General features: G+C 40.2%; 1 protein-coding gene across 1 annotated transcript; it reads right to left on the bottom strand.

Moving 5' to 3' along the window:
* Positions 1–3525: 3525 nt before the first annotated feature.
* On the bottom strand, positions 3526–24044 carry ZCCHC10 (zinc finger CCHC-type containing 10). Its single transcript, XM_070739328.1, has 4 exons — positions 23926–24044; positions 18226–18384; positions 11763–11804; positions 3526–7130 (listed from the first exon to the last, which is right to left on the bottom strand). The coding sequence occupies exons 1-4, from the start codon at positions 23964–23966 to the stop codon at positions 6800–6802; spliced, it is 573 nt and encodes a 190-aa protein (XP_070595429.1). The 5' UTR covers positions 23967–24044; the 3' UTR covers positions 3526–6799.
* Between the last annotated feature and the right edge of the window lie 2508 nt (positions 24045–26552).

The following is a 26552-nucleotide window of genomic DNA, read 5'->3' on the forward strand; positions in this document are numbered from 1 at the left end:
ATATCTCTGCCTATGGTGAGTTAGCAGTTTGAAAGAATGTAAAAAAAAAAAATACAAGTAGAAAAATAGGGATCACCTTTGGTGGGAAAGTAACAGCGTTCTGTGCGCCTTTGACCTTTAGTCATGCCAGCCCTATGACCATGGAGACATCTTCGGAAAGTACCGTCTCTTCAGCTTTGAAACAGAGATGAGCGCTGCCCCCTAGAATCGGGAACGACTAGCACATATGTGCAAGTGGAACCTTTACCTTTACCTATAGTGAGTTAAGTGATGCTGCAACTGCCCTTTCTTAGTGCCTGAGGTTGTTGAGGTCTGGAGATGCGGAAGAGGGAAAATGTATTCCAGAGAAGTAAAAGACAGCAGAGTTTAGGTAGCTTGAGTGGGGGGAGGATAGTCGGAATAGCTCCTCCCTAGAAGCTCTCAAGAGTATTGTTTAATGGCGTAACTAGTTTGCTTTAGCTTAGCAAGGTTTCTATCTATGCACAAGGAACAATAAATGAGACTGCTTTGAAGCAGCTCAGCATATCTTTCTTAGTTTTTGGACTTTCACAGGATAGGGAGGAATAGATGAAACTGAATTCTAGCAACACAGAGTTGCTTCAGGTTCGGGGATTCTTGATTATTGGAGAATTAACATCTTTGTTTGTGGATGGAGTGGCACTGCCCCAAACCTGGTATGTAACAGATGGCAGCTGTGCCCAGAAGGCCTTTGTACAACTGTGAGTTATGCATCAGTTATCCCCATTCCTGTACCACGCCCTTCTCATAATCACCAATGCCCTACCACCTCCCGCTGTACATGGAATGAATATTGAAGAATATCCAGAAGCTTCAGCTGGCTCAGATTTCAGCAGTCTGCATAGCTTTACACAAGTCTAGACTTGACCATGTATCCCTGCTTTTTGTGGGAGCTACATTGGTTGCCAGTTTATTCTGGGTTCAATTCTAGGTGCTGACTATAACCTTCAAAGCCCTACATGTCTTGGGGCCAGGTTATTTGAAGGACCATCCGTCACCAGTTACATCTACCGAATCCCACCAGAACTGGAAGGCAGAGTATGTTGCGGGTCCCATCTGTCAGAGAAGTGTATCTAGTGGAACCAAGAGAAAGGGTCCTCTTTGGTGCCTGCCTTCCTATGGAATATTGTTTCCACAAATATAGGATTCACATTGATACTTTTCTGGAAGGCGCTGAAGATGTGGTTCCATCAGCAGGCATGGAGACCTTAGGTTGACACAGAGCAAATCAAGTCATTGATTTGATTGTTTTTGATATTGCTGCCAGGGGGTCAGGGAGGTTTGGGGTTTCTATATTTTGGATTTTTAATTTTGTAAGGCCCTCAGTCACTATCTGAGCAGCCATATAAATTTGTTAAACAGAAAACACAGACAGACACTGCATGGTTTTGTTTTTGTACATACCAGTACCAAGAAATATTTCAGGTTAAGCATTGCCCTCATTACTTTCTGTGATGCTCACTTTTTGTCCTTTATGTAATTAATTATTTTAACTGATTGCATAATATTTTTGCACTCCCAGGTTTGAAAGCCAAAAGGGGGGGAAAAAGCTGTAAGAGATGCACATCAGATAATTATCAACAATTCCTTAATGACTTGGCCTCAATTTTCAAGAGGCAAAATAATTCTAAGTACATTTGGCATCTAATCCAGATGTTCTGCATCCTGCTTAATATCCTTACTTGAAAAATATCTAAATCTTTTCTGAATATTTTAAGGAAGGCAGCAGCTAGATGATATACACTATAAATGCTAATATGTTATTATTTCAGTAAATGGAATATTGTACAAAAGCAAACTCTCAAAATTAGCGTAAACTGAAATTGCCCTATGACAGTGTATAAACCCAGGCAACAGTATAGTGTTTCCAAGTCACTAGCCATCTAACAATTGTAAGTGGGTCACCAGCAGGGAAAAAGTGGCATGTAACAGGGAGAAAGCAGAGCTACTTATTTCACTTTTTGCATGTCTTTACACAAAAAGAAAAAACAGTCTAACCTATCAAAAACAGCATCACAAAAAACGTATTAGAAACACAAATTAAAATATGGAAGACAATGGTAAAGGAACATCTGTCTACCCTAGATGAGTTCAAATCACCAGGACCCATCACTCGACACATTCAAAAGGAAATTGGACTGCCATCTGGCTGGGGTGGTGCAGGGTTTCCTGCTTGAGCAGGGGGTTGGACTTGATGACCTGCAAGATCCCTTTCAACTCTAATGATAAAGAAATAAAAATAAATACATGAAATAAAGTAAAAATCCTACTTCAGGACAGAGAAGTGTGCACTGGAGACACATGTTGGGGTGTGTCTCCTGATCCTCTGGCTCTCGCCCGTGCTCCTCCATGCCCATCTTGCTTAGCAGGGGAGCAGCCCTGATGCCTCTGCCCCCCCCCCTCCCACGTGGTCCCAGCCATTGCTGCCCAGGGAAGGCAAGGAAAAGAAAGTGAGCAGAAACATAGCTCTTGCTGGGGCGAAATAGCAGAGATTAGGGAAGGTACAGGCAACAGAAAGCATGTTTCAAAGTGTGAACTGTGTCCCACTGCAAGAGCCAGACCATACCTCTCTGCTGTCCCACATGCCAATGGGGTGCTTCTGCTGGGTCATCTCCCTCCCCACTGGCTCGGCTATTGTGCTCGGCACTCGGCAGAGGAGGGGAGCATGTCCCCTTGTCGCCCACTTCTTTCTCTTGGCCCCACCAACAAGGGAGGAGGAAGCCCAGGTTTGGGGGATGGCCCCACCCTGCAAGATCCAACCCTCGCCCCTCAATTCTTTCTCAGCAGTCTTTGCTGGCAGCAACAGCAAAGGCAAATGCAGGGGCCCTTTGCTCCCACACTAAATATTCGACCATGCCACTGCCGCAACAGGATGGTGGCTCTTTCATCCTTCTGCTGCAACAGGGAGCCGTGACAGAGGGCTCAAAGAGCCACATGAAGTTCTGGAGCCGCAGTTGCTGACCCCTGTTGTAGGTAAAGCTGAGCAGTCTCTGACATCTGGCACGCATGCCATGGGTGGCAAGTGGAGCCATATCGGCTGGCATGCAGACCATTGCCCTAGCTTAGCTCTAGCATGCCGGCCAGTTGATTTTCGGCTCATGCGGAGGCTCTGGGTGTTTTTGGCTCTGGAGGACCTCGGTGGGAGGGCAGGGGAGGGCATTTCGGCTCTCCCCAGGCTCTAAGGAAGCCTCTGGAGCCTAGGGAGAATGAAAAACGAGCCTACTGGGCCCAAAGAAGTCAGGAAATGAGCCATTTCTGCCATCCAGAGGGCCTCGGGGGAAGCCATTTTCACCCTCCCCAGACATTTAATTATGAGTGTGGGCACTCCTATGTGTGTGATAGTGTGCATGCACAAGCTTTCGGCACCCAAGGAAAAAAAGGTTCACCGTCATAGATCTAGACAGTTATTTGATTATCTTTGATGGTAGTTAGTAGTCATCCTGAAAACAATCAACAGTATTCATACCAAATTTATAATCTGTAAAAATAAAAAGTTTAAACCCTCCATTTGCATTTATTAATTTATTAATTTCTTAAATTATACATTCTATAGCATAATTCAAATAATTTTCTGGTAGTTTTAGAATTATAGTGTCTAAATTTTGCAAAACATAGAAATGGTTACAGACTAAAATGCACAACTGACTTAAACATTTAAATAGAACATTTGTATTTAAAAGTCATTCTACACACATTTTCATAAAAATATAAAAAAATAGTTCAATCATTGATTCATACTTTAGACTAGGATATTTAAGATGTTCCCACCCACATATTCCTCATAAAAAGACTCCCATCAAAAAGAAATTAAAAACTGTATCAATTAATGATTACTGCCAATAGCTAGAATTTATTACAATAGCCTATTATTTCTTTTCTGTAACCTACAAGAAATGGACTGCAATCTTTTACAATATGCATCTTCCATTCAAATTCATTATATATAACTTGTGCTTTGCAAAAAAATAAACATTTTAAAATAAGTGACACTAAATTAGAATATGACCAGATTGATCAAATGTGTGTTATAGGTAATAATTTTATGCAAAAATATCACAAGGGGGAATATTTAAAGACATCTTTTTTTTTATCCAGCTCCACTGAAAATAAATATTTTTCTCATTGTATTTGTATAATATTTTTCTAGGTGCCCAAAATAATGTGCAGACAGCAAAGCAAGCACCTCAAACTCTTCCATTTTACAATGCTTTCAGGGCATTTTTAATATTAGGGAAAGGCACAAAGATGAAACATTTCAGTTGCAGCACTGAAGACTATTCTCCATGCACAGTGCAAAAACAGCTTAAAGGGAAGTCTTTAAGCTTGAACAGGTCTGATTAAAAAGATCAAAGCATTTGGTCTTGTTTCAAAGATTCTGATGCATGGTGGAGAGAGACATGTAAGTAGCTGCCTGCAAGGATTTTTATTACAAAACTGAAGGTGGTCTTTGTTAGTACTGGATAGTGCTGTTTCTCTTTCAGTGGGCAGATGATCACGGTTCTGTTCCAAACCATGTAAAAAGCCATGCATTCTAGCCTTATAGATAAGATGAGGCCATCGGGTACACTAAACCACTTAGATTTGGATGAGAAGAAAAATCGCTATTACAACAAATGTTAAGCCACTATTTAAAGAACGACAACAGTGCAGAAACAAGTCTTGCTAAAAATAATAATACTAGAACAGTGGCTGTCATATGTTCTCATACAAGCAGGCTGCTCCCTCAATATTTTGCTCTGATTTAAGGAGCAATTTGCTATTCATCCCGTGTTTAAATTTGGACATGGAGAACCTCTATCCAAGCCATAGTCAGAGAGAGGAGGGTGTCCCACATAGCCTTCAGGTTCAATCCAAGATCTCCCTCTTTCTAGAGGAAGCAGAGAAAAAGCATCCACCTGTGTCAAGCGCTGATTGGGAATAAGACTAACCTAAATCTGCACAATTTAAAAACAGTTTTAATATTAACAAAGGCAGTTCAAAAGCTTACTTACTACAGGGGGGAAAGGATGTGTTCATCTGCCTCCAGAAAAGTAATTTAGGGGTAGCAAACCTGAAATGAAATGGCCCTATCAACTTTCGGTTGCAGCATTGTCAACTGAAATCAGTGTTGCCTTGAGTGAAACAAGTTTCTCATCTCTGGCTTACATGTTTTTTGCAAGGGAATGCACAGGATTATTAATTGATCTTTGAGTTGAAAGTTATAACTTTCTTATTTTAGAAAATGCTACTTTTTGGATATTTCTTTACTCTGCTTTTTAGTGGTCATTGTGTTCCCTTTCCAATCTGTAACAAACAGAAGTGTGCTCTTTTTAAAATCTGTAATATAATACTAAGAATTTATTCTGAAATCATTACATGTCATCATTAACAAGGATTCGGCATTTAAACTTAAAATGATCTGGAAAAGTATTCACTCTGATTACCAATGACTTTTATATCCCACTAAATTCCACATAACAGCTCAAGGATTTGGGGGAACAGTTAATAAATAGCAAAATTTAAAAACAGAGGCTTAAAAGAACAGAAACCCCTGTTCTAACGGTTAGCTGGCAATATTTCAGATTTTTGCCAAATGTAAAAGTATGAAATCTTCCAAGGATTTCTGGGCTAAAATGTTTGTCCAGTGACCAGTTGCCAAGCTAATGTTTTACATGAGAGTAAATGTAAACACATTCCTTGGAAGGGAAGGGAAGGAAAAGGATGGGATGGGAAGGAAATATGAAAGTAAATTATAAGGCTAGAAGGAGTCAGGGAGTACCCCAAACTTTTTATTTCTTTAACCTCCTCTAAACTGGAAATACTTAATTTTTAATTTTGAAACTATAGCATGAACTATTTTTATTCCTTTTGGCCACTTCTTATAGTATTAATATCTATTTCTATTGGGAACACAATAGAATACTGTAATGATGTTTTCTTTGCCTGGAAGAATGAATGGGGGAATAGATCTTACCTTTCTCTTCCCCCTGCTATCATATCCTCTTCCACAAGTTTGTGTTCTGTGTAAGTAGAAGGAACTAGACAGCAATTATTCTAACAAAAGAGCAAAGGGAAGTTGTACATGGCAGTCAATCAAAACCTAACATTATAGAAGGGCTTGCTACAATACTTAGAGAAAATGAGCTTAATTGTAGTAAGACACATACTCCTCAATACAATGCAAATTTCTCTACCTAGCATCATTTTTGCAAGTCTAGAAGGGCAATTGAGACAGATAATCTGGTTTCAATATGCTCAGCAATCCTACTGGACTGAGATGGTAATAAGATCGGTTTATAGGATACCAATCACAAAATAATCCAATTAATGGAAATTTGATACTGAACTATTAATTGACTACAATATTGGTTGTTGTTTTTTTACTTTTTCAAACAAGCTTGCTTTTCCTGCACAAAATGCAATGTTGTTTTCTCTGTAGCTGAGGAGGGTCATTAAATATGGCTTTGGGTATCTTAGCCATCTGAAATCAAACTTCATATTCTCCTTCCATCTTACTTAGATAAAACTGATGTAAACACAAGATTGCTATATGACTATAACATAGGATGATTCAGAAAATATATTCTGCTATCTGGCATGTAAACATCAGGATGACTGGACCTTAATTCATATAAATATTAGATTTCTTTAAAAATTAAGAAAAAAGGTAGCATTCCCTATTAAACAGTAATCCACAAAAATACTCTTTCAGGAAGTATTACTTGCCATTTAACAGTTTATGGCCTATCAACTACTATGTAAAAACACATACCGTTTTACAACTGTAAAAACAAACAACCGGTTAGCTTAGTTTGGCTATTATGCATTTCCGATGTGAGTTATTTTTTACTGCCACCATAACCTTCATGTTCTTCTTCTTTTTCTTTGGTGGTTCATCATCTGTGCTGCTGTCTGTGCTGCTGCTGCTGCTGCTGCTACTGCTGGAAGAACTTGACTCTGTTTCAAAGTCAGAAGAACTAGAAGAACTACTGGATGATGGAGAAGATGAAGAACTGGATGTGCTTTCATCACTATCACTGTCATCTGACGAAGATGAGGAAGAGTCGTCACTCTCCGATGAAGAATCACTAGCTGAGGTGACGCTGCTGCTGGAACTTGTCACACTTTTAGACCTGGGCAGAAGTTTTAAAAGGACCAGCAGACATTACTTTGCAATTTTACTAAAATATTTTACATTTTAGTAGGAAAAACACAGCCATGTATTAAGTGACAGCTTGCATTTTCTCCCCAAATATTCTGAGGGCTGACAACTGAGTTTCCCTTGCAGTAGGCCTATGCAACCATTCTGTGAGATTTTGCCTCAGCAAACATTTTCTCAAAGCAGAGGAGTCTGTTAACTGCTTCAAAGTTCTCCTGAGACTGGCATGTCAAGGAGCAAATCCTGGCCTGGGGGAGGAGCACGATGGTAGGGAACCCGCATCAAATGGTTTCCACAGACTTACCATGTAGTCATCAATAATCATAACTGAACAACAAACATTAGAAAAAAACTTTGTTTTAAAAAAAATATTAACACATTTAATTGATCTAGGAAGGGGTAGGCAAAGCTGGCTCTTCTATGACATATGGACTTCAACTCCCAGAATTCCTGAGGTAGCATGATTGGCTCAGAAATTCTGCGAATTGAAGTCCACAAGTCATAGAAGAGCCAACTTTGCCTACCCCTGATCTAGGGCATAGATATCACCCCCCTGCAATGATATAGAAATTCCTAGGACATCATTTCCTACTGTGTCAATGATTTACAGATGGCATTAAGTTCATATGTCCTCCCCTGCCTCCTTCTTCCTGATGATAATAAGGCAGGAATGTTTGCAGATATTTAAGTAAAGTCTAGTCTTCTGCAGCAAGGTTTCTACCATGCATTCTATAAGAATGCATCCATGTTACATTATCTGAATTGATTGTAAGGGTGTCAAAGTTTAAGGTTCTTTTTCAGTGCTTAAGACCCTAAATAGCCTAGAACCTCGCTATCCCACAATCAAGGATGTGCTGATAAATATGTAACAACTGCTCTGCCAGTTCCATTGCTGCTGCTGCACTGCCAAATAGGTGATAGGCATGTCAACTGTTGCAGTTCAGCTCTGCTCTGGTCTGAACTGGCTCACAACATTCCAGAACATTTAACAATTGGCTCTTGCAAGCTGACTCCACTGGGTTTAAGTCAACAGAGCTTATCCAGCAGGAAAGGATCTCTTAAAGAAGCTCTCACATTTTTAAAGGCCAGTTTGGCCACCAAACAGAATGGCCTCCTATATTTCTCTCAAGCTACAGAATGTACTGCCTTAGAAACAGAGTTTGATCTCTGATCTTTCTTTCCTTCCTTCTTTCCTTCCCATCCTCCCTTCCTCTCTCTTCCTTCCTTCCTTCCTTCCTTCCTTCCTTCCTTCCTTCCTTCCTTCCTTCCTTCCTTTTGCTTTAAATACCCAGGAAAGGTCTTGGGGACTCCCAGTGATTTTCCGAAAAAGTACTGAGTCATTGTGCAACACCTTTGAAAAAGTCAGAAATCCATGCTAGCAAAGGGACTAAAAGTAAAATTGTCATCATTATAATGGCCCTATAAAAATCTATAGAATATCCACACCCACAGTACTGTAAACAGCATGCCAGTCACATGAAGGGGGGAGGCAATATCATAGAGATGGAAAACTACTGAAGGTGAAACAAAAATATTTTACGAACTTAAAAGTTTCCCCTCTTCACATTTTATTTATTCAGTCAGTCCCAGCAAGAAATCACACCAAATTCCTTTAAGGCAGCTAACAATATTTAAAATAAAGGTAAAAGAAGTAGAAACACTACTACAAAAATCAGAATACACAGTAGCTGAGACAAATACAGCAGTCACTAATATAGCTAGGAGGCTTTAGGAAAAAGTAATGCTAGGAATGAAAATTGTCGAGCTGGAACCAGTAGAACCAGGCTAGAGAGCACTGTTATGTCAACACAGGTCAGGTGCCTTTCAAGGCCTACAGAAGAACATCCAGGTATTTACTGACTTGGAAACATAAACAGAAGGGTTTTGATGAATGTTTAGTGCAGGGGACACATTTTCTAGGTATATGTGGTTTCATGCTTGTCTGGTGTAAAAAAAAAAGACTAATCAAACTGAATTGTGTCTGAAAGCTTTCTAAGTAGACCAATTTCTGGGGTTGGGGGCAGTGTTCCCTCTAATTTTTTTGGGGGGGTGGGCGGAAAAGTATAGTGTCTGAGCGGCAGTCCCTTCGGGACTGGGCGACACAGAAATATTAAATAAATAAAGAAACAAACAAACAAACAAACAAATAAATAAATAAATAAATAAAAAACCCACCCTGTTTTGCCTCAGATAATTTCAAAATAAAATACTGTACTGTGCATCTATAACAGTGAGCTCATAATAGGGCAACTTTATCAATATCAAAATGCCACTTAAATAGTTGAGCTAGTTTCAAACTAGATTTTGATTTTCTTTCTCTCTTCCTTACTCCCATTCTTTTTCTTTCTCTTTTCCTTCCTCTCTTTTTTCTATCTGTTTCTCTCTCTTCCTCTCTCTCTCCTTCCCTCTCACTCTTTCCTTCTCGGCTTCTGGGCAGGTTTGGAAAACTCTGAGTTGATGATGATTTTTAAGTGAGCGATTGCTCACTGCTCAGCTTAGAGGGAACTATGGTTGGGGGGGGGGGGAGATGCCTCGAGAGCCAAGAATTGCAGGAAACCTGCATAAAGCCTAACAATTGAGGATGTGGGAGGGAAACATTCTTGAGGTACATTTCCTTCGCAAAGTATAGAATCAGATTTTCATCCAGTGAAAATGGCTGAAAGGAAATTCAGAAGCATTTTTAAAAAAATCTTCAGAGCATGTAACTAGCCTGTGAAATTCATTACTAAATGTGGAGATGACCAGTGGTAGTATTCAATTTGTTTTACTACTGGCTATATGGGAGTGGCTTGGTGGCCATGTGACTGAGTGGGCGTGGCCACCTCAACGTCACTCATCGCAAAGTGAGGCAGCACAGGTGGGCCAATTCTGCAGAGACAGGGCAATTTCTATGTACCATTCCCAGCCCCCCCACCAACCCTCTGGGGCTGACAGAGCCCGAGCCTGCCTGGTATATGCTGGCAAAAGGAGGTTAGGGGGGTAGGAAGAGAAGAGCTGATGGAAACACCCCGTTTTCCGCCTCCATTCGGCTGTCTGGGGTTGTGATGGGGAGGTGGGGTGAAAAAGGAAAAAAGCCCACTCGGTCCATATCATACGTATTCACCAGCACAAAGAAGAATCTCTCTTCCAGCTTGCAGGTTCAGGCATTGGGAGCTTGAGGAGTAATTGAGCACCCGGACTTGAAGCTTCTCTGTTGTGCTGGTGATTACTTAAGATATGGACCGAGTAGGCTTTTTTACTCCCCCCTCCCCATCGCAATCCAGCACGGTGCAGATAGCTGAATGGAGGTGGAAAACCGGGCGTTTCCACCTGCTGTTTTTCAGGCCGGTTTTTGCAGCATTTTTGATCCTGGAAAATGTCTGAAAACATCCAAAGTTGCCACCACTTCGCTGGTGCAAGCAACTTCCAGCCACTGCTCTTTCCCGGCCGGAACTGAGCCAGCGGCAGCGGCTACAGGCTGCTCATGCCGGCAAAGAGTGGTGGCTGGAGGCTTCCTACACTGAAAAAAAAGAGGAGGGGGCTACAGGCATCTCGTGACAACAGAGGCGAGATGCAGGTTGGTGCGGAGCAGAGCCTCACCATGTCCACCCTGAGGTGGCCCTTCGGCAGAGAGCCTCACTTTGCAAGCAGCCGTGGCAAGCAGAACAGGTGAGGTGTGGATATCAGCTGGTATGGTAGGCTGCGACGAATGCAGGCAAGCCGTGGCACCAGGTGAGACAGTGGGAGGCATCTAGCTAAGCTCTGTGACTCACAGGCTTGTCCAGGCTGATCAGGGCTTCTCAACTGGGCTGCAGGTACCATGTGGGAAGGCAAGCAAACTGGCTGGAACTGTGTGGTCAACGCAAGCGAGGAGCCAAACAGAAGCAACAGCTATGCTGTGGAGATGAGATAAGAAGCGATTGAGCAGTGCAGGGTGAGTGGGCGCCAGGGCCAGCCAGTGGTAGGATTTGCCGGAGCCAGTGATAGAATTTGCCGGTTCTCCAAACTGCTCAAAATTTTCACTATCAGTTTGCCAAAACGGCTGAATACCAACTCTGGTGATGACCTATATAGGTCTTTAAAAGGATTAAATGAGTATGTAGTTGATCAAGATTGAGGGCTTAAGTCTTTGAAACTCAAATGTTTCTCTTGGGTTGGCAGGGTGCCTCCAAATACCAGTTACAGAGCAACAATGATGGGAGGGATTAGGTCTCCAACCACTGCTTATGAATATTTCAGAGACATTTGACTTGCCAATGTGAGAAACAGAATGCAGGGCTAGTGTGGGCTCAGATCTGATTTATCAGTGAAAACGTTTTGACTTTTAAACCATTTTATAATATTTCTGTATTGGCATTTTTTAAAAAAAATTTTTTTTTTATTAAATTTACAAAAGTATATTGTTTTTATTATTGTTAGCTTCCTTGACTTCTTTAAGAACAGAAAGAAAGGATATAAATCAAAATAATGAATGATCATATTAAAAAGAATATCTTCTTTCAAGCTAAGAAAGGATTGGAAATGAAGGACATGTCAATATGAGTCCGAGTGAAAGATAACAATACTATGAAACTATTAATGAGATGAAATCTATTTAATTTGTTAAAAAACCTATTTCTTCACATACCTTTTTTTCTTGTTCTTCTTGTCTGTAGTACATTCGGCAGAGCTGATTGGAAGGGAAGGGAATCAGGTGGAAGGAAGAAATTACTTCAATTAATATGTTTTTTTTTTTAAAGTTCAATCAGAAAATCTGCACTATCATTAGATCAAAATTAGTTTCTTAACAAATGAGAAAACATAAAGGTAGAAACCTAAGATATAAAAAATAAACAAAACAATAAAAAGTACTAAATAAATAGAAATGCGTATTTAAATTATTTTAATAAATGTTGTTGTTAATAAATGATTCAAAAAATTTCATAATGAAATAGCATATAAATATGGTTCCTATATGAAAAAAATCAGTTTCCTTTGACTAGGTCCAGCTTAAAAGAATATCAGTTGTACATGTTTAACTGTAATGGAGTATCTTTCAGATACTGTAAATCAAGTAGATTGAACTTTTTTTAAAAAAAAAGAAGATGTTTTAAGTATTATCCATTAATCTTAACTAATTCTTTTCTATAATCTCAGTTTAAACCTATCTGCCTACTAATTTGTTAGGAGTTGGGAGTGCATAGGTTTTGACCTTTACGCTTGTAGTAAGCAGATAGGTTTAAACTAAGATTATAGAAAAAAAATAGTTAAGATTAAAAGATAATATTTAAAACATTTTTAGCAACAACAAAATAACAGAATGCTGAATAGACTATAAATTATGCTATTTAAATGGCCACTAAAATTTCAAACAAAACATCTTAGCCATATAAATAAGAATTCGGACTGAGTACTTCTTTGGTTAGTCTAGAATAGCTATTATTCCCTTTAATATTTTTCTGAAAAAGAGTAACAATCCTGATTTATTTGCTGGACTGACATGTCCAACAATGTCCTCTTAAGGTAAATAAATATGCATTATATGGGGGGGGGGAAGGTTATGTCACCAAAACAAAGGTATTAGTAAAAATAAGTCTCTTCCTATTTTAAAAAAATAAAAATCACAGTAGGAAACCAAAAAAAAATCACATTTATAATATGTCCATCTCACTGAATTATGATTTTAATGTCCTTAGGATGCGCAAAGATTATTGAGACAGAAATGGACCATTTCAGAGAATTCTAGAAAACTGTACAGTATTTCTCTTTGGATCATCTGAACTCCTGGATATATTATTTCAGGGACTATTTGGCTGGAATGCTATGTCCAGAACACACTGGACTACTGCTGATTCACAGAATTTAATACTGGAACAGGCTGAATCTCCACCCGGAATAGCATGGTCCAAATTGCCTTCCTGGAATTTGGCACAGTCCGAAGGGAAACAGAACATTCCATCTCCATTTAATAATACATAAGCCTTATTTTTGAGGGTAAATAGTGAGGGAGTGGGCAGAAAAACAATGCTAGAAACAGAAACAGATTGAAAGGACTAAAAAGCAAAGTAAAATAAAATAAAATGCAGTATTGCAACAAAGGGAGAACTGAACTAGCAACAGAGATAACAAATAAAGAAGGGGAAAAAAGCAATCACATAATAGTTTCATGAAAGAAAATTGTTCAAAACTGAACTGGAATAAGGTATTTACTCCTGACATAAATAGCTACTGCAAGAGTTATGTTGCTCACGATAGACAGATATTAAAAGGGGCCCCCACGGCAATTGTTTTTCATAACGATTCATAAACTTGACAAAGTCTTGCTCAGACTTATTCTAATTTATGTCCAAACATACCGTATTTTTTGTAGTATAAGACGTATCTTATTTTTGGGGAAGGAAAATTGGGGGTAGGGGGGAATCTGCCTACCAAGTATTCATCTGGCTAGTGTCCTTAGTCTGGTTAGCTTCAGCACATTATTTTATCCCCTGGCTAGGGCTGGAAAAAACATTCTTCTGAGCAAGTAGCAATGAAAAAAAGCCTGCAAGCCAGGAAGAGTCTGGAAATCGTTAGCGCCTTGTTAAGAGCTGAAAATAAAATCTTCAGAAAAGCTACATTCAGAGTCTAAGATACACCCAAATTGCAGTGTCTTATGGGGGGGGGGGGGAGGTTCATCTTATACTCCAAAAATACAGTACAGTGGAACCTCTATCTAAGAATGCCTCTACTTACAAACTTTTCTAGATAAGAACCAGGTGTTCCAAGATTTTTTTGCCTCTTCTCAAGAACCATTTTCCACTTACATACCCGAGCCTCCGAAACTGTACCCGGAAGAGGTAGGGTGAAGTCTCTGTGGGACCTCTCTAGGAATCTCCTGGGAGAAAACAGGGACAGAAAAGGCAGGGAGAAGCCTCCGTGGGGCCTCTCTAGGAATCTCCTGGGAGGAAACAGGGCTTCCACCCTCCCTGTGGTTTCCCCAATCTCACACATTATTTGCTTTTACATTGGAAAATGTAAGAAGCTATGGGAAAAATAGCTTCTTCTTACAAACTTTTCTACTTAAGAACTTGGTCATGGAATGAATTAAGTTCGTAAGTAGAGGTACCACTGTACATCCTTATGAATTTATATCTATTTTAATAGTTTCCCTGTAATTAAAGAAAAGAGGCAGTAAAATACATGTAATATTATGGGTTTTTAGTTTAAATTATTAGATTTGTATTACATATTGTTTTGCTACTATTGTTGTGAGCCGCCCCGAGTCTACGGAGAGGGGCGGCATACAAATTTAAATAATAATAATAATAATAATAATAATAATAATAATAATAATAATAATATTCTTTTTCCATTCACAAGTTTCAGTCTTCATGAGATGTGTGAAACATTTCCAATTTGAAGCATTTCAATTTCAAAAAAGGCAGTTCTATCCTCAAACTGCAGCAATGACAGAACCCATTCCAAAAACGTGGCAGGATGTTCCCCACATTACTCTTCTTATGTAATCATTAGCATCTCCCTCAAATTATAATTTACATTGTGTAAGATGTACTAATGATGAGCATTAACCTGACCACAATTAGAACTACACTGTACAGTAGTACCTCGTGATACGAACCCCTCGTCATACGAACTTTTCGAGATACGAACCCGGGGTTCGGAAAATTTTTGTCTCTTCTTATGAACTTTTTTTGCCTTATGAACCCGTCGCCCGAATGCCAAACCTGGATATTCGGCAAAAGTTCGGGTTCGGCGTTCGACTTCATAAGGCCTCCGAAACGTGCCGCCGCCTGGCTGTCGCCTTTTGAAATAGCCGGGGGGCTTCTCGGCGTTCCCCTGAACACCGAACCAGAATTTTTGCTGAACTTCCGGGTTCGGCGTTCAGGAGGCCGCCGAGAAGCCCCGCCGCCCGGATGTCGCCTTTTGAAACAGCCGGGGGGGCTTCGCGGCATTCTCCTGAACGCCGAACCCAGAAATTTGGTAAAAGTTCGGGTTCGGCATTTGGGGGAACGCCGAGAAGCCCCGCCGCCCAGCTGTCACCTTGCCAGAAGAGCCGTGGAGCTGTCGGCAGGTCGGGAGGCTCAAACGGAGGTGGGGAATCCCAATAGGGAATTCCATGGGTGGAGCTTTGACATCACAAAGACGTCCTTCCTGGCTGGCTGAAACGTGGATTCCAGGAAGGACGTCTCCGTGATGTCAAAGCTCCGCCCATGGAATTCCCTATTGGGATTCCCCACCTCTGTTTGAGCCTCCCGACCCGCCGACAGCTCCACGGCTCTTCTGGCAAGGTGACAGCCAGGTGGCGGGGCTTCTCAGCAGCCTCCCAAACCCGAACTTTTGCCGACCCTCTGGGTTCGGCATTCGGGAGAACGCCGAAAAGCCCCCCAGCTGTTCCAAAGGGCGACAGCCAGGTGGCAGGGCTTCTCAGCGGCCTCCCGAACCCAAACCTTTGCTGAACTTCCAGGTTCGGCATTCGGGAGAATGCTGAGAAGCGCCCGGCTGTTTCAAAAGGTGACAGCCAGGTGGCGGCACCCAGCAGAGCACCGTTTTTGCAATTATTTTTGTTTGCTTGCACGCATTAATTGATTTTACATTGTTTCCTATGGGAAACATTGTTTCATCTTACGAACTTTTTGCCTTACGAACCTCCCCCTGGAACCAATTAAATTCGTAAGACGAGATATTACTGTATTTCAATGTCAATATTGCATCGGTAGGGTCCTAGAATCCCTTTCCCCCCAAGTGTTAGAGGGCAGAGACAATTCAGGTTGCAAAGTGACTAGCTGTGCCTGGAAGAAGAGCAAATTTAATTCCACTTTCTCCCTCTCTCCCATTGTGTTCTAGCAGATTCTCTTAGCCAGTGGTTCTACATCTGGACAAAAGTTCGCCTCCAATCCTTCTCTGTGATTTGCACTATTCACATGATACTTTATCTAAGGAACCAACTCTTTAACCTCATCATAGGACTTTATGAACTCTTGGATGATTTAAATTTGAAATGGACCTCTTCACTATCACAGCAAACAGCCCCATTTCAATATCAGAATGCTTCTGATAAGTTTCCACTGAGGCAGCAGAACTTTGCTTAATTAGACTTGATCTGAAAAACTGCTTTATTGTTAATGGGTTTTCAAGATTCTGTAGTTACCCTAAAAGCAATAAAGATCTTTTCAGAAATCCAAATGGTTCTTGTTTTCTGAGTTTGCTTGTCTTTTGAGACTTAAACAAGTCAAGAAGCTTACCCATTTTCACTATTTTCAAACTTTTCTAGCCCCTCATTGAACCCTGCCAGACACATGTTAAAACAGAAAAGCAGCATTTTTGCCAATACAAGATATTTATTTCTATTTTAGAAGAAGAGAAAGAATTAATACTTTATTTATGTATTTATTATTTATTTATTTATTTATTCGATTTTTATGCCGCCCTTCTCCTTAGACTAAGGGCGGCTTACAACATGTTAGCAATAGCACTTTTTAACAGAGCCAGCCTATTGCCCCCACAATCCGGGTCCTCATTTTACCCAACTCAGAAGGATGGAACTTTACTGATCTTTCAATACTTTCAATACCTCTACTGATGAGGCTGTTCATTTAACTCCTGATAACCTTATCCAGGATTCTCCCAAACTAAAATGAATCCTCTATAGCCGTGATGGCAAACCTATGGCATGCATGCAGTGATGGGCTCCTACAGGTATGGTCAGGTACCACCGGTAGCAAAAAAAATTTCCCTTCTGGGCTCTGGGTATGTTTTTCCTATTGCAGTAAATGAGGTAGAATGTGTATAATTTTAGAAGAAACGTGCGTGCGTATGTGTACATACACTTTATATAGTAAATAATCAGGGGTGCCCGGACGGGGGGAACGCAGTGGGGTAGCCAAAATGGAGCTCCACCCCAGAACACCCAATTTGCAACTGAAAGATGTTAAAACCAAATGCATAAGCCACGCCCACGGTGTGGTAGTAAAAAAAATTGATAGTCCATCACTGCACGCATGCCACCTGTGGCACACGTAGCCACATCTGAAGGCATGCAATCATTGCCCTATGTCAGCTCCTACAGGTATATGCATGCTGGGCAGCTAATTTTCAGCATTCTGGAGGGTGGAGGGGAAGACCATTTTCACCCTCCCCAGGCTTCTGGAGCCTGTAGATCAGCGGTCCCCAAACTACGGCCCGCGGGCCACATGCGGGCCACTGAGGCCATTTATCTGGCCCGCGGGTCTTTTCCAAGGCCGCACTGGTAAAGCAGTGAGAACGTCTCCCTCAATCTCATCTCACCCGAGGTAAAGTAAGGCTTGCCAAAAGCCGAGCTGGGCACAACACACACACATACACGCACACCCCCACCTCCTTCTCTTTGAGTTGCTAGCTCCTGTTTTCTGAATGGGAGTCCGGGGTCGGAGGGTGGAGGCTTGTTGAGTGAGTCCTCCATGGGGAGAGAAGAGGGAGGGTGAAAGAGGGAAAAGAGAAAGAGAGAAGTGGAGAGAAAGAAAGAAAAGGGAAAGAGAAGGGAAAAAGCGAGGGAAAGAGAAGTGGAGAGGAAGGAAGGAGGGAGGCAGGGAAGGGAGGGAGGGAAGGGAAGGAGGGAAGGAAGGAAGGGGGAGAAAGAGAGGGAGAGAGAAAGGGAGGGAGGGAGGGAGGAAGAGAGATAGCAAGAGAGAGAGTGAGAAAGAGACAGAGCAAGAGACAGAAAGAAAGCAAGAGAAAGAGAGCAAGAGAGAGAGAGAAATAAGGTATGTATAGTGTGCATAGGAATCTGTTCATAGGTTTTTTTATAGTCCGGCCCTCCAACAGTCCGAGGGACAGTGAACTGGCCCCCTGTGTAAAAAGTTTGGGGACCCCTGCTGTAGATGGTGAAAAAGAAGTTCAGAACTTCTGGTTGGGCTGTTGGGCTGTTTTTCGCCTTCAGTGAGATCTGTGTGCATATGCGGGGGAAGGACAGCGGGGTGGTTGTACACACATGCGCAGGGGAGGGCATTGCATTATGGGTGTGGACACAAACCCATGCACTGTCGCACATGCATGGGCCCTTTTGGCACATGAGCAAAAAAAAGTTATATGTATTTCTATAAATGACATACAATCTTTTACATAATAAATCATACCTTTGTTGTAGTAGTTGGTTCTCTTTTTCTTTAAGTGCTTTTTTAAATTCTGCTGTTCGTGATGGTCTATGCAGGTATTTTCTTTTCCCTGTACATTCATATGTCCAGTGTCCAAATTCCAAACATTTTTGACACCTTACGTGTTGTTTATTTGCTTCCCTGTGGAAATACATAAAAATGATTGAGACCAGTTGTTTTTTTATTTAAACAAGTCAGATAGAACAAAAGTTGATCCTACTTTGCTTGAAACTAGACGGCAGTTTTAAATTAATTCCTGCTATAGTTGCATTATTTATAAATTGATGATTAATCAAATCCTACCAGTTCAATAAATTTCATTTATTTAATCAATTTATATTGCCCTGCCATCTATCTTGCAAATTACTCTGGGTTGATAATTTAAAAACCGAAGAAATCAGAAATCAGCTTCATATGAGAAAATTGCCAAGTTTTAAGAACGTTTTGTAAAGCCAACTAGGTTGGGGATAATTAATGTTGGCTAGGATGGTGTTTCAGATTTTCCAATATAAAAATCATGTTTTCTAACCTCTGCAAGATGGTTTTCGCCAATCAAAGAAACTCAATATGCTCCTCCTGATAGATACGTAGGGATGGATAACTAAAGAAAGGTGATCCTTCAAATAATAATCAGTCCCCATGACTTGAAAGGTTTATAGATATAACTCAGTTTAAATTGCACCTGGAAGAGCCAGGATAGTTTGAGTAACAAAAATTAACATGGGCATATCAGAATTCTATCTATGACTATCAGATTCTGCAACAACTAGTTGCCTGATGTCCTTCAAATCAGACAATGTACCCCAATGGAAGATAACCACAGAACACTTGTTCCTCAAACAGGAGCCATGAGTCCAGGAGGACCCCTAAATAGCACATTGATTCTGTCTATAATATATGCCCATCCAGAATTAAGGATTATAAATCATTGGCATAAGGTGGGTCCTAGCACCCACAGATGCTCAAGTTTTGCTAGAGTTGAACTGTAATCTGTTCTTCCCCCTCTAGATCCCTGCAACTTCCAAACACCAAGACAGAAACTGCATGGAAATTTAGTAGCAATAATTTTATTTATTTGTATTCCACATGACCCCTAGAGCCCAACTTTGCAGAAGCTCATGTCCAGTCATTTTTTGGGATAGCATCTCTAAATGTCAGCAGAATGTCCTAGATTACCACAGCTAATCCCTGCTTCCACCTCCTGGCCTTAGCTTGATATTACAGTTGAATCCCAGGCAGGCAGGTTTCCGAGAAGACAATCTTTTATGCGCATCCAAATTTCAATAATATATGCCAGGGCAGCCCTCTCATCCTTATCACAAGTGAGGGAGGTTGTATTATGGATTGACTTGGCATTTAGTTACAGCATCCAAAAACCTGGGCCTCTGAAGATTCAATGATTAAGTGTGGTAGAGAGCAGGGAGAAACACAGCAATGGTACAAAGACACCAGAAATACATTCCCTGGGTTAGGCCCATAGCTGTCATAACAAACCAGAAGCTCAGGTTGATCCCATCAGTGCCTTCAATTCCTCTTCGACTGTCAGCCAATCAGCTTTTATCATCAGAGTTTGGCTGCAAGAGTTTGCTGCCCAAACTCTTGCAGCCATACCCAGCAGAATATCCAGACCATTTGCCAAGACTCTCCAGCACCTTTTTCTTCATCCTTGTCACTGTGCCATGCTGATGGCCCCAACATCTGATTGGAATTGTTGTGGCTAGCACACCAATCAACTGACCTAAAATGGCTCCCCTCCTTTAATCTGTTGATGGCTGTTACACTCTGTCACTTTTTAAATGAATGTTATAATCCTGGGCACAAAGAACATTTTATATTATTTAAACAGCAATCAAATTCAAAAGATGTCATTATTAAATGCCTTATACTTAAATATCACGATAACTGGCAAATTCACTTTTTCAAAGAATCTCTTACGACTGTGTCTGAATTTTAAGGACTATCATTTTGTGCAATTCAGAAATTCATTGTTTGGAATGCTATTGTTTCAAAGCATTTAAAACCAACTTTGGAGCATATTTAATTAATAATATATCGTACATATAGAAAGCTGCTAGGTTGAGCCCACAATGGCTGGGTTCACAAAATCAAGCTAAATACTGTATATTTTATTTACTTTGAGTTCGGCATGCTATTCAAATTCAGTCACTGAAGTTTATAAGTCACAATTAATGATTCAGGAAGTTCTGCAAATGCAGCAATTTATAAATTGAACAACTCATGACTTAGTAGGGTAGGTAAATACAGTAGTCACAATAAAACCAATAGTCACTGGTTACTTTGCTATTCAAATTTTGCTAAAATATTACTTATGAATCACTGAACTAATTGGAATTTATATGATTGATCCACAGATTACCTGACCTTAAGACACTTTAATTTCATCAATTTTTGAATATAAACCAACTCAATGTATCTCAATATTCATTCAAAAGTGTGTATTGTATTGATTCAAATCCAATGTTTGCTTCCTTGGAATTTTTATCTAAGGGCTATTTATCTAGCCCATAAAGTCATCTTTTAGATATCTCTTTCGGAATTAACAGCATAATTTAGAGGAAGATTTATGGTATGTTGTTATATTATTCCCCCACATAGATACTTTCATGTGATATCAGGATTCAAGTAAAAAATGTTAAGACTTTTTGTTCTGAAAATTTTGATTTATTAGACGTCCTGTGTTTATTCAGGATGCACGGCAGGGGGCAAAGTAGCTCCACATCAAATTTCAGGGATAAAATTAATGTGTTTAGCCTCTGAAAGGGTTAAATAACCTATTTTTCCTATTTGGAACTTCCATTCCAAATACTGTAATACAAATCCAGGGTTTGGGAGACTGCAAAATGATTGCAATTGGAAACGTAGTTTCTTAAATTATATAAATATACTACCAGAAAATGTTTCATTGTTAAAAAATGTATTTCATCATTTTATGAATACATTATTATTTTTCTATACTGTACTGTATTGTGTTCTTTATGCAGTCATATTCAGGTATAGAGTTACTGGAACTAAAATGGTCATTATTACTTGCTGCTTGAAAGAGTACAAATAGAATTGAAATACTGTAATATAAGGGTTAGCGCTGAAACTTCAGAAGAGAGATAGGATTTTGCTAAATAGATTAGGATAGGAAAGGGTGAGATTGAATGCTTCAAATCTTTTAGACTCTATTTCCAACTGAACTGATTTGATTACTTTATTAAACATTGCTGTTCAGTATATAGTTATGGAAAGTTTGTTCCTTAATACTGTAATGTTCTAGGTTTTTAAATAAAGTATTTTGTTGTTAGTATTTAATACTACATTCATTAAAGCAATTTGGCATATTTTTTCAATCCTATAAATACATATAGCATATAGGCTGGGCTGTTCACTTCTTAGATTTATATATTTCCAATTAACTGGATTAGAATAAAATTGTATACAGAACTAAAGAGATTATCTCTCTTGACAGGTTGATTTTTTGAGGAATCTCAAAAATAACTCTATAACTCAACTAGCTGATGGTGAAGAATGTTGAAAATAGTACTTTAGTAGCTGCATGAGAGCCAGAAAAGCCCTAAACAATTAAATTGTAGATTGAAAAGTGTGGATTGGGGAATTATAATATACTGTAGTTATAACATGGATAATATCTGAATAGGCCATCCAAACATTTGCACAGAAATTTCACCATATATTTGCAATAAACGTCTCCTGATGAAGTAGTGGAAAATGGCAACAGATTGTCTGAAGACCAGTTCAGATGAAATGCAGCGAAGCGTCAGAGAGAGAATGTGTATAAATCAGTCTATTCAAGAACACATAAATCTTATTGCAAATTAGTATCCTGTGAATTTATTCTCTTATCACAAAAAGATAAACTACCTTGATTTTACATGTAAGCAATGTTTGCAGAACATGATCAATTTTAGAAAATAAAAACACACAACTTCTGAGCTCCCATTTTATGTGGCTTGTTTAACTATAGCTTCTTGCTTCCTTAAAACCACGAATGTCGTCCTGTCTCTGAGCAACAGCCATTGTCTGCTTGATAGTTTCAAATTCTGATTACTGTATTGCTAACCGCTTAACTCTGCAGGTTTTTCCACAGCAAGCGACATTGAAAGAAACACACAGCAACACCTTTGCCTTAAAAATGATCTAAGCATAGCCCACAAAATCATTTGCTACAACGTCCTTCCTGTCAGCAACTACTTCAGCTTCAACCACAACAAAACACGAGCACACAACAGATACAAACCTAATGTAAACAGCTCTAAACTCGACTGCAGGAAATACGACTTTAGTAACCGAGTAGTTGATGCATGGAACTCACTACCAGACTCTGTAGTATCTTCACCTAACCCCAAAACTTTACTCTTAGACTATCCACTGTTGACCTCTCCAGATTCCTTAGAGGCCAGTAAGGGGCGTGCATAAGTGCATCAGCGTGCCTTCCGTCCCTTGTCCTAATGTTTCTTTTTCTTACTAGTACCAGCTCCCCCCGGGAGATTAGAATTGCCCCCACCCTCCTTGTCTTTCGTAAATTTCTTAAAACTGAGATATCTCCCCCGGGCCGCCCTGAGTCTACGGAGAGGGGCGGCATACAAATCTAATAAATAATAATAATAATAAGACCGCCTTCTGCCGCACGAATCCCAGCGACCGGTGAGGTCCCACAGAGTTGGTCTCCTTAGGGCCCCGTCGGCCAAACAATGTCGGCTGGCAGGACCTAGGGGAAGAGCCTTCTCTGTGAGGGCCCCAGCCCTCTGGAATCAGAGATTCGTACTGCCCCCACCCTCCTTGCCTTCCAAGAAAGTTTAAAAACTCATCTTTGCCGCCAGGCCTGGGGTTCCTTAGACCTTCCCCCTGACTGATGAATGCTTAGTTTGACTGCTGAATTAATGATATTGATAGTTTTTAATTAGAATTTTAATTGTTTTTAAGGTATAATTGGATTGTTATTATTTTTTCCTGTTTTTCTGTACATGCTGTGAGCCGCCCCGAGTCCTCGGAGAGGAGCAGCATATAAATCCAATCAATTAATTAATTAATTAATTAATTAATTAATAATAATAATAATAATAATGTATATGAATATTATTATATCTTTGTATACCACCCATATGTACTTGACAAAACAAATAAACACAAATGGACCAAAAGAGGTTCTCCTCCCGAATCAAGGGGGCTAGGACATCTTTCGCACCTCTCTAGTCCCTGACCTCTGAAGAAGCAGCGGGGTTCTAAGGCAGTTTCCCAACCTTGACAACTTGAAGATATCTGGACTTCAACTCCCAGAATTCCCCAGCCAGCAAATGCTGGCTGGGGAATTCTGGGAGTTGAAGTCCAGATATCTTCAAGTTGCCAAGGTTGGGAAACACTGTTCTAAGGTACTTCAACACCTGCCCCCTCGACTCGTAAATTCGAATCCAGCCTCTTTAAAAAAACCAATTGCACGCATAGAACTATTTCTCGCCCTTTTAAAAAAGGGTCTTCCCAATCCTTCCCTCTTAGCGCTGTCTTCCCCTAAACAGCTGGGGAGCAAGCGGCTTGGATTCCCCGCGCTTCGCCCGTAGAACTGGCTGCCTTCGGCTCGCTTAACACCCTTCTCTCGAGAATCCCGGGGTGACATTAGCTTCCCTCGGCAAGCCCTTCTCTGCCCTCCACCACACTCACGCTTGTCTCCGAGCAATCAAACGATGCATGGGAGTCGCCATCTTAGCCCTCGGCTGGGAACGGACCCAAGAGGCATGCCGGGAATTCCACCCTCCCTTTCCCTCTTCTATCGGATTACGTATTTCGGCAGCCCGTAAAAGGAACGGGGAGGGGAAGGTTCGGATGGTACCATTAGGCATCCTAGATGGGTGCCTTTTCTCTCTTTTTCTTGCCCGCGCTCTTTCTCTCAAGCATTTCTCGCCTGCCTTAGCCTTTCCCCGATCTATTAGTCATCTTTTTTCCCCCCCTTGAGGAATCAGCCGAAACAGAGCGGTGTTTATTTAAGTACTTTTGATGTCGAGCCTGAATGGAATAAACCATTTCGAATTGCGAATACTGTACTGTAATTTCTTAAAAGAGAACATTTGCTATAAAAAAGGAGGCGGGGAAGATGGTGGTCTTTGGTATGGACACACACAAACCCTAGATTTATTTCTTTGAGTATGATAGACCAGTTTTTCCCAACCTTGGCAATTTAAAAATACAGTACAGTACTTGGACTTCAACTCTCAGAATTCCCCAGCCAGCGAATGCTGGCTGGGGAATTCTGGGAGTTGAAGTCCAGATATCTTCAAGTGATAGACCATTCAAAAGTAGATTTATTTATTTATTTTATTTGTCATACAAATATAGTATTGTATTATAATATGTTTAACATAATATAAGTATAAAGTAGAGATAGAAAAGATAAAAAGACATTAGGACAGGAATGGTAGGCACAAGGGTGCACTTATGCACGCCCTTTACAGACCTCCTTCTGCAATCTGAGGTAATACTACCAGAGTCATAACTTCATACAATGAGGTTGTAAAATCCATAGCTGATTAAAAATGGATTACATGTATTACAAGACTATTTGATTTGTAAATGTTCTGTGCTCAACAAAAGAGGAAGAAGTCATAATTTTAAAAAATAATATTTATTGTACCGCTCTTCCCTTATTATATTTTACATACCTGTAAGTATTGTGATTCATCACACAATCGGACAGATGTTCAGACACAATATGGCATTTTTATCCCCCTTTCAAGTTTTTCCAAACCTGGGATAGGTAGATGTGGATGCTTTAGTTAGTTAGTTAGTTAGTTAGTTAGTTAGTTAGTTAGTTAGTTAGTTAGTTAGTCCAATACAAAATGAATACATGTAGTAATATATATCAAGGAAAGGATAGAAGATATGAAAATAAAATATGACAATGAAGAAAAGAGGAAAAGTTTGATGGTGTTAAATGTATTGTGGTTCTGCTTCTACTTTCAGGTGTTTGTATTTTGTGATTATATCAAGTTCTTTTTTGCTATTTCCAGGGACTGTCAAGCCCACTAGCTTTGTCTTTCTTACTGACAATTGTTAACTCTGGGTAGTGAAGGGCTACCAAAAATTTTGCTACCACACTGTGGGTGTGGCTTATGCAGGACACCCTGCATTTTCTTTCAACATCTTTCAGTGCAATTGGGTGCTCTGGGGTGGAGCTCCATTTTCGCTACCCCACTGCGTTCCACCCTGTCCAGACAGCAGCCCACCCCTGACTCTGGGATATTATGTTGCAGGTACCCATATACACACACACTTTTATTCCTCACAGGTTATCATATTATAATATGATAAGATTCTGATGATTGAGGTAGGCTCACACTTAGTCATCTTCACACAACCAAGTACTGTATGACCAAAGTTAAAATAAATGTAATTTATCTATTACTTGTTCTATCAATATATATTTTCTGTAAGTGGTCTTTTTAGTGAATGAGAATTGGATTGCCTTTATAAGATTATAAACAGAATGTAACTAAGTATATACCATTGATAAAGTAAAATATTTATTTTGGAAGAGCAGACATCAGAACATTATCTGCACTCAGCACTCCGCGAGCTGCACTAGCTGCCGATTATTTACTTATTTATTATACTTCTATGCCGCCCTTCTTAAAGCAACTCCAATTAGTCTCTGAACACAATTCAAATTGTTGGTTATGACCTATAAAGCCTACATGGCACCCAACCAGATTACCTACATGACCGTCTTCTGCCTCACCTATCCCAGCGACCGGTCAGATTCCACAGAGTTGGCCTTCTCCAGGTCCCATCAGCCAAACAATCCCGACTGGCAGGACCTCAGGGAAGAGCCTTCTCTGTGGTGGCCACGGCCCTATGGAACGAACTCCCTCCAGAGATTCGCACTGCACTCACTCTCCCTGCCTTCCGTAAGGTCCTGAAAACCCATCTTTGTCAACAGGCTTGGGGCCACTGAGCTTCTAATATCTAGCCCCGGCTAATGATTGAATGTATGTATGGATATCATTGATTTAATTTTAAGCATTGGTATTTTAAGACAGTATTTTAATGTAGATGTTATTGTAGATTTCTAACATGTTTTGCATGTAAGCCGCCCGTAAAATTAGGTGTGGTTACATGATGATCTGCTTAATGACTGGCCGGACTTAGAACTGGGTTCAGTTACTGTTATAAATCAAGACTATCTATAGACAGCTTCTCGCCAGACTAAACCTTTACTACTTTTATCATATGGATCTCCCTGGGGGATTCTAGGGTGTCTGTCATTTTCTTCCTGTCTCTTATCCAGCTCTGAA

The sequence above is a fragment of the Erythrolamprus reginae genome, chromosome 2, assembly GCF_031021105.1.
Source record: "Erythrolamprus reginae isolate rEryReg1 chromosome 2, rEryReg1.hap1, whole genome shotgun sequence".
Lineage (NCBI taxonomy): Eukaryota > Metazoa > Chordata > Lepidosauria > Squamata > Dipsadidae > Erythrolamprus > Erythrolamprus reginae.

Excerpts from the sequence above, each read along its gene's own strand:
- ZCCHC10 (XM_070739328.1), bottom strand. The coding sequence starts at position 23,966 with ATGGCGACTCCCATGCATCGTTTGATTGCTCGGAGACAAGC. Across the intron at positions 18,385-23,925 it reads TTGATTGCTCGGAGACAAGC|GGAAGCAAATAAACAACACG; the intron begins GTGAGTGTGGTG and ends GTATTTCCACAG. Across the intron at positions 11,805-18,225 it reads AACCAACTACTACAACAAAG|CTCTGCCGAATGTACTACAG; the intron begins GTATGATTTATT and ends CCTTCCAATCAG.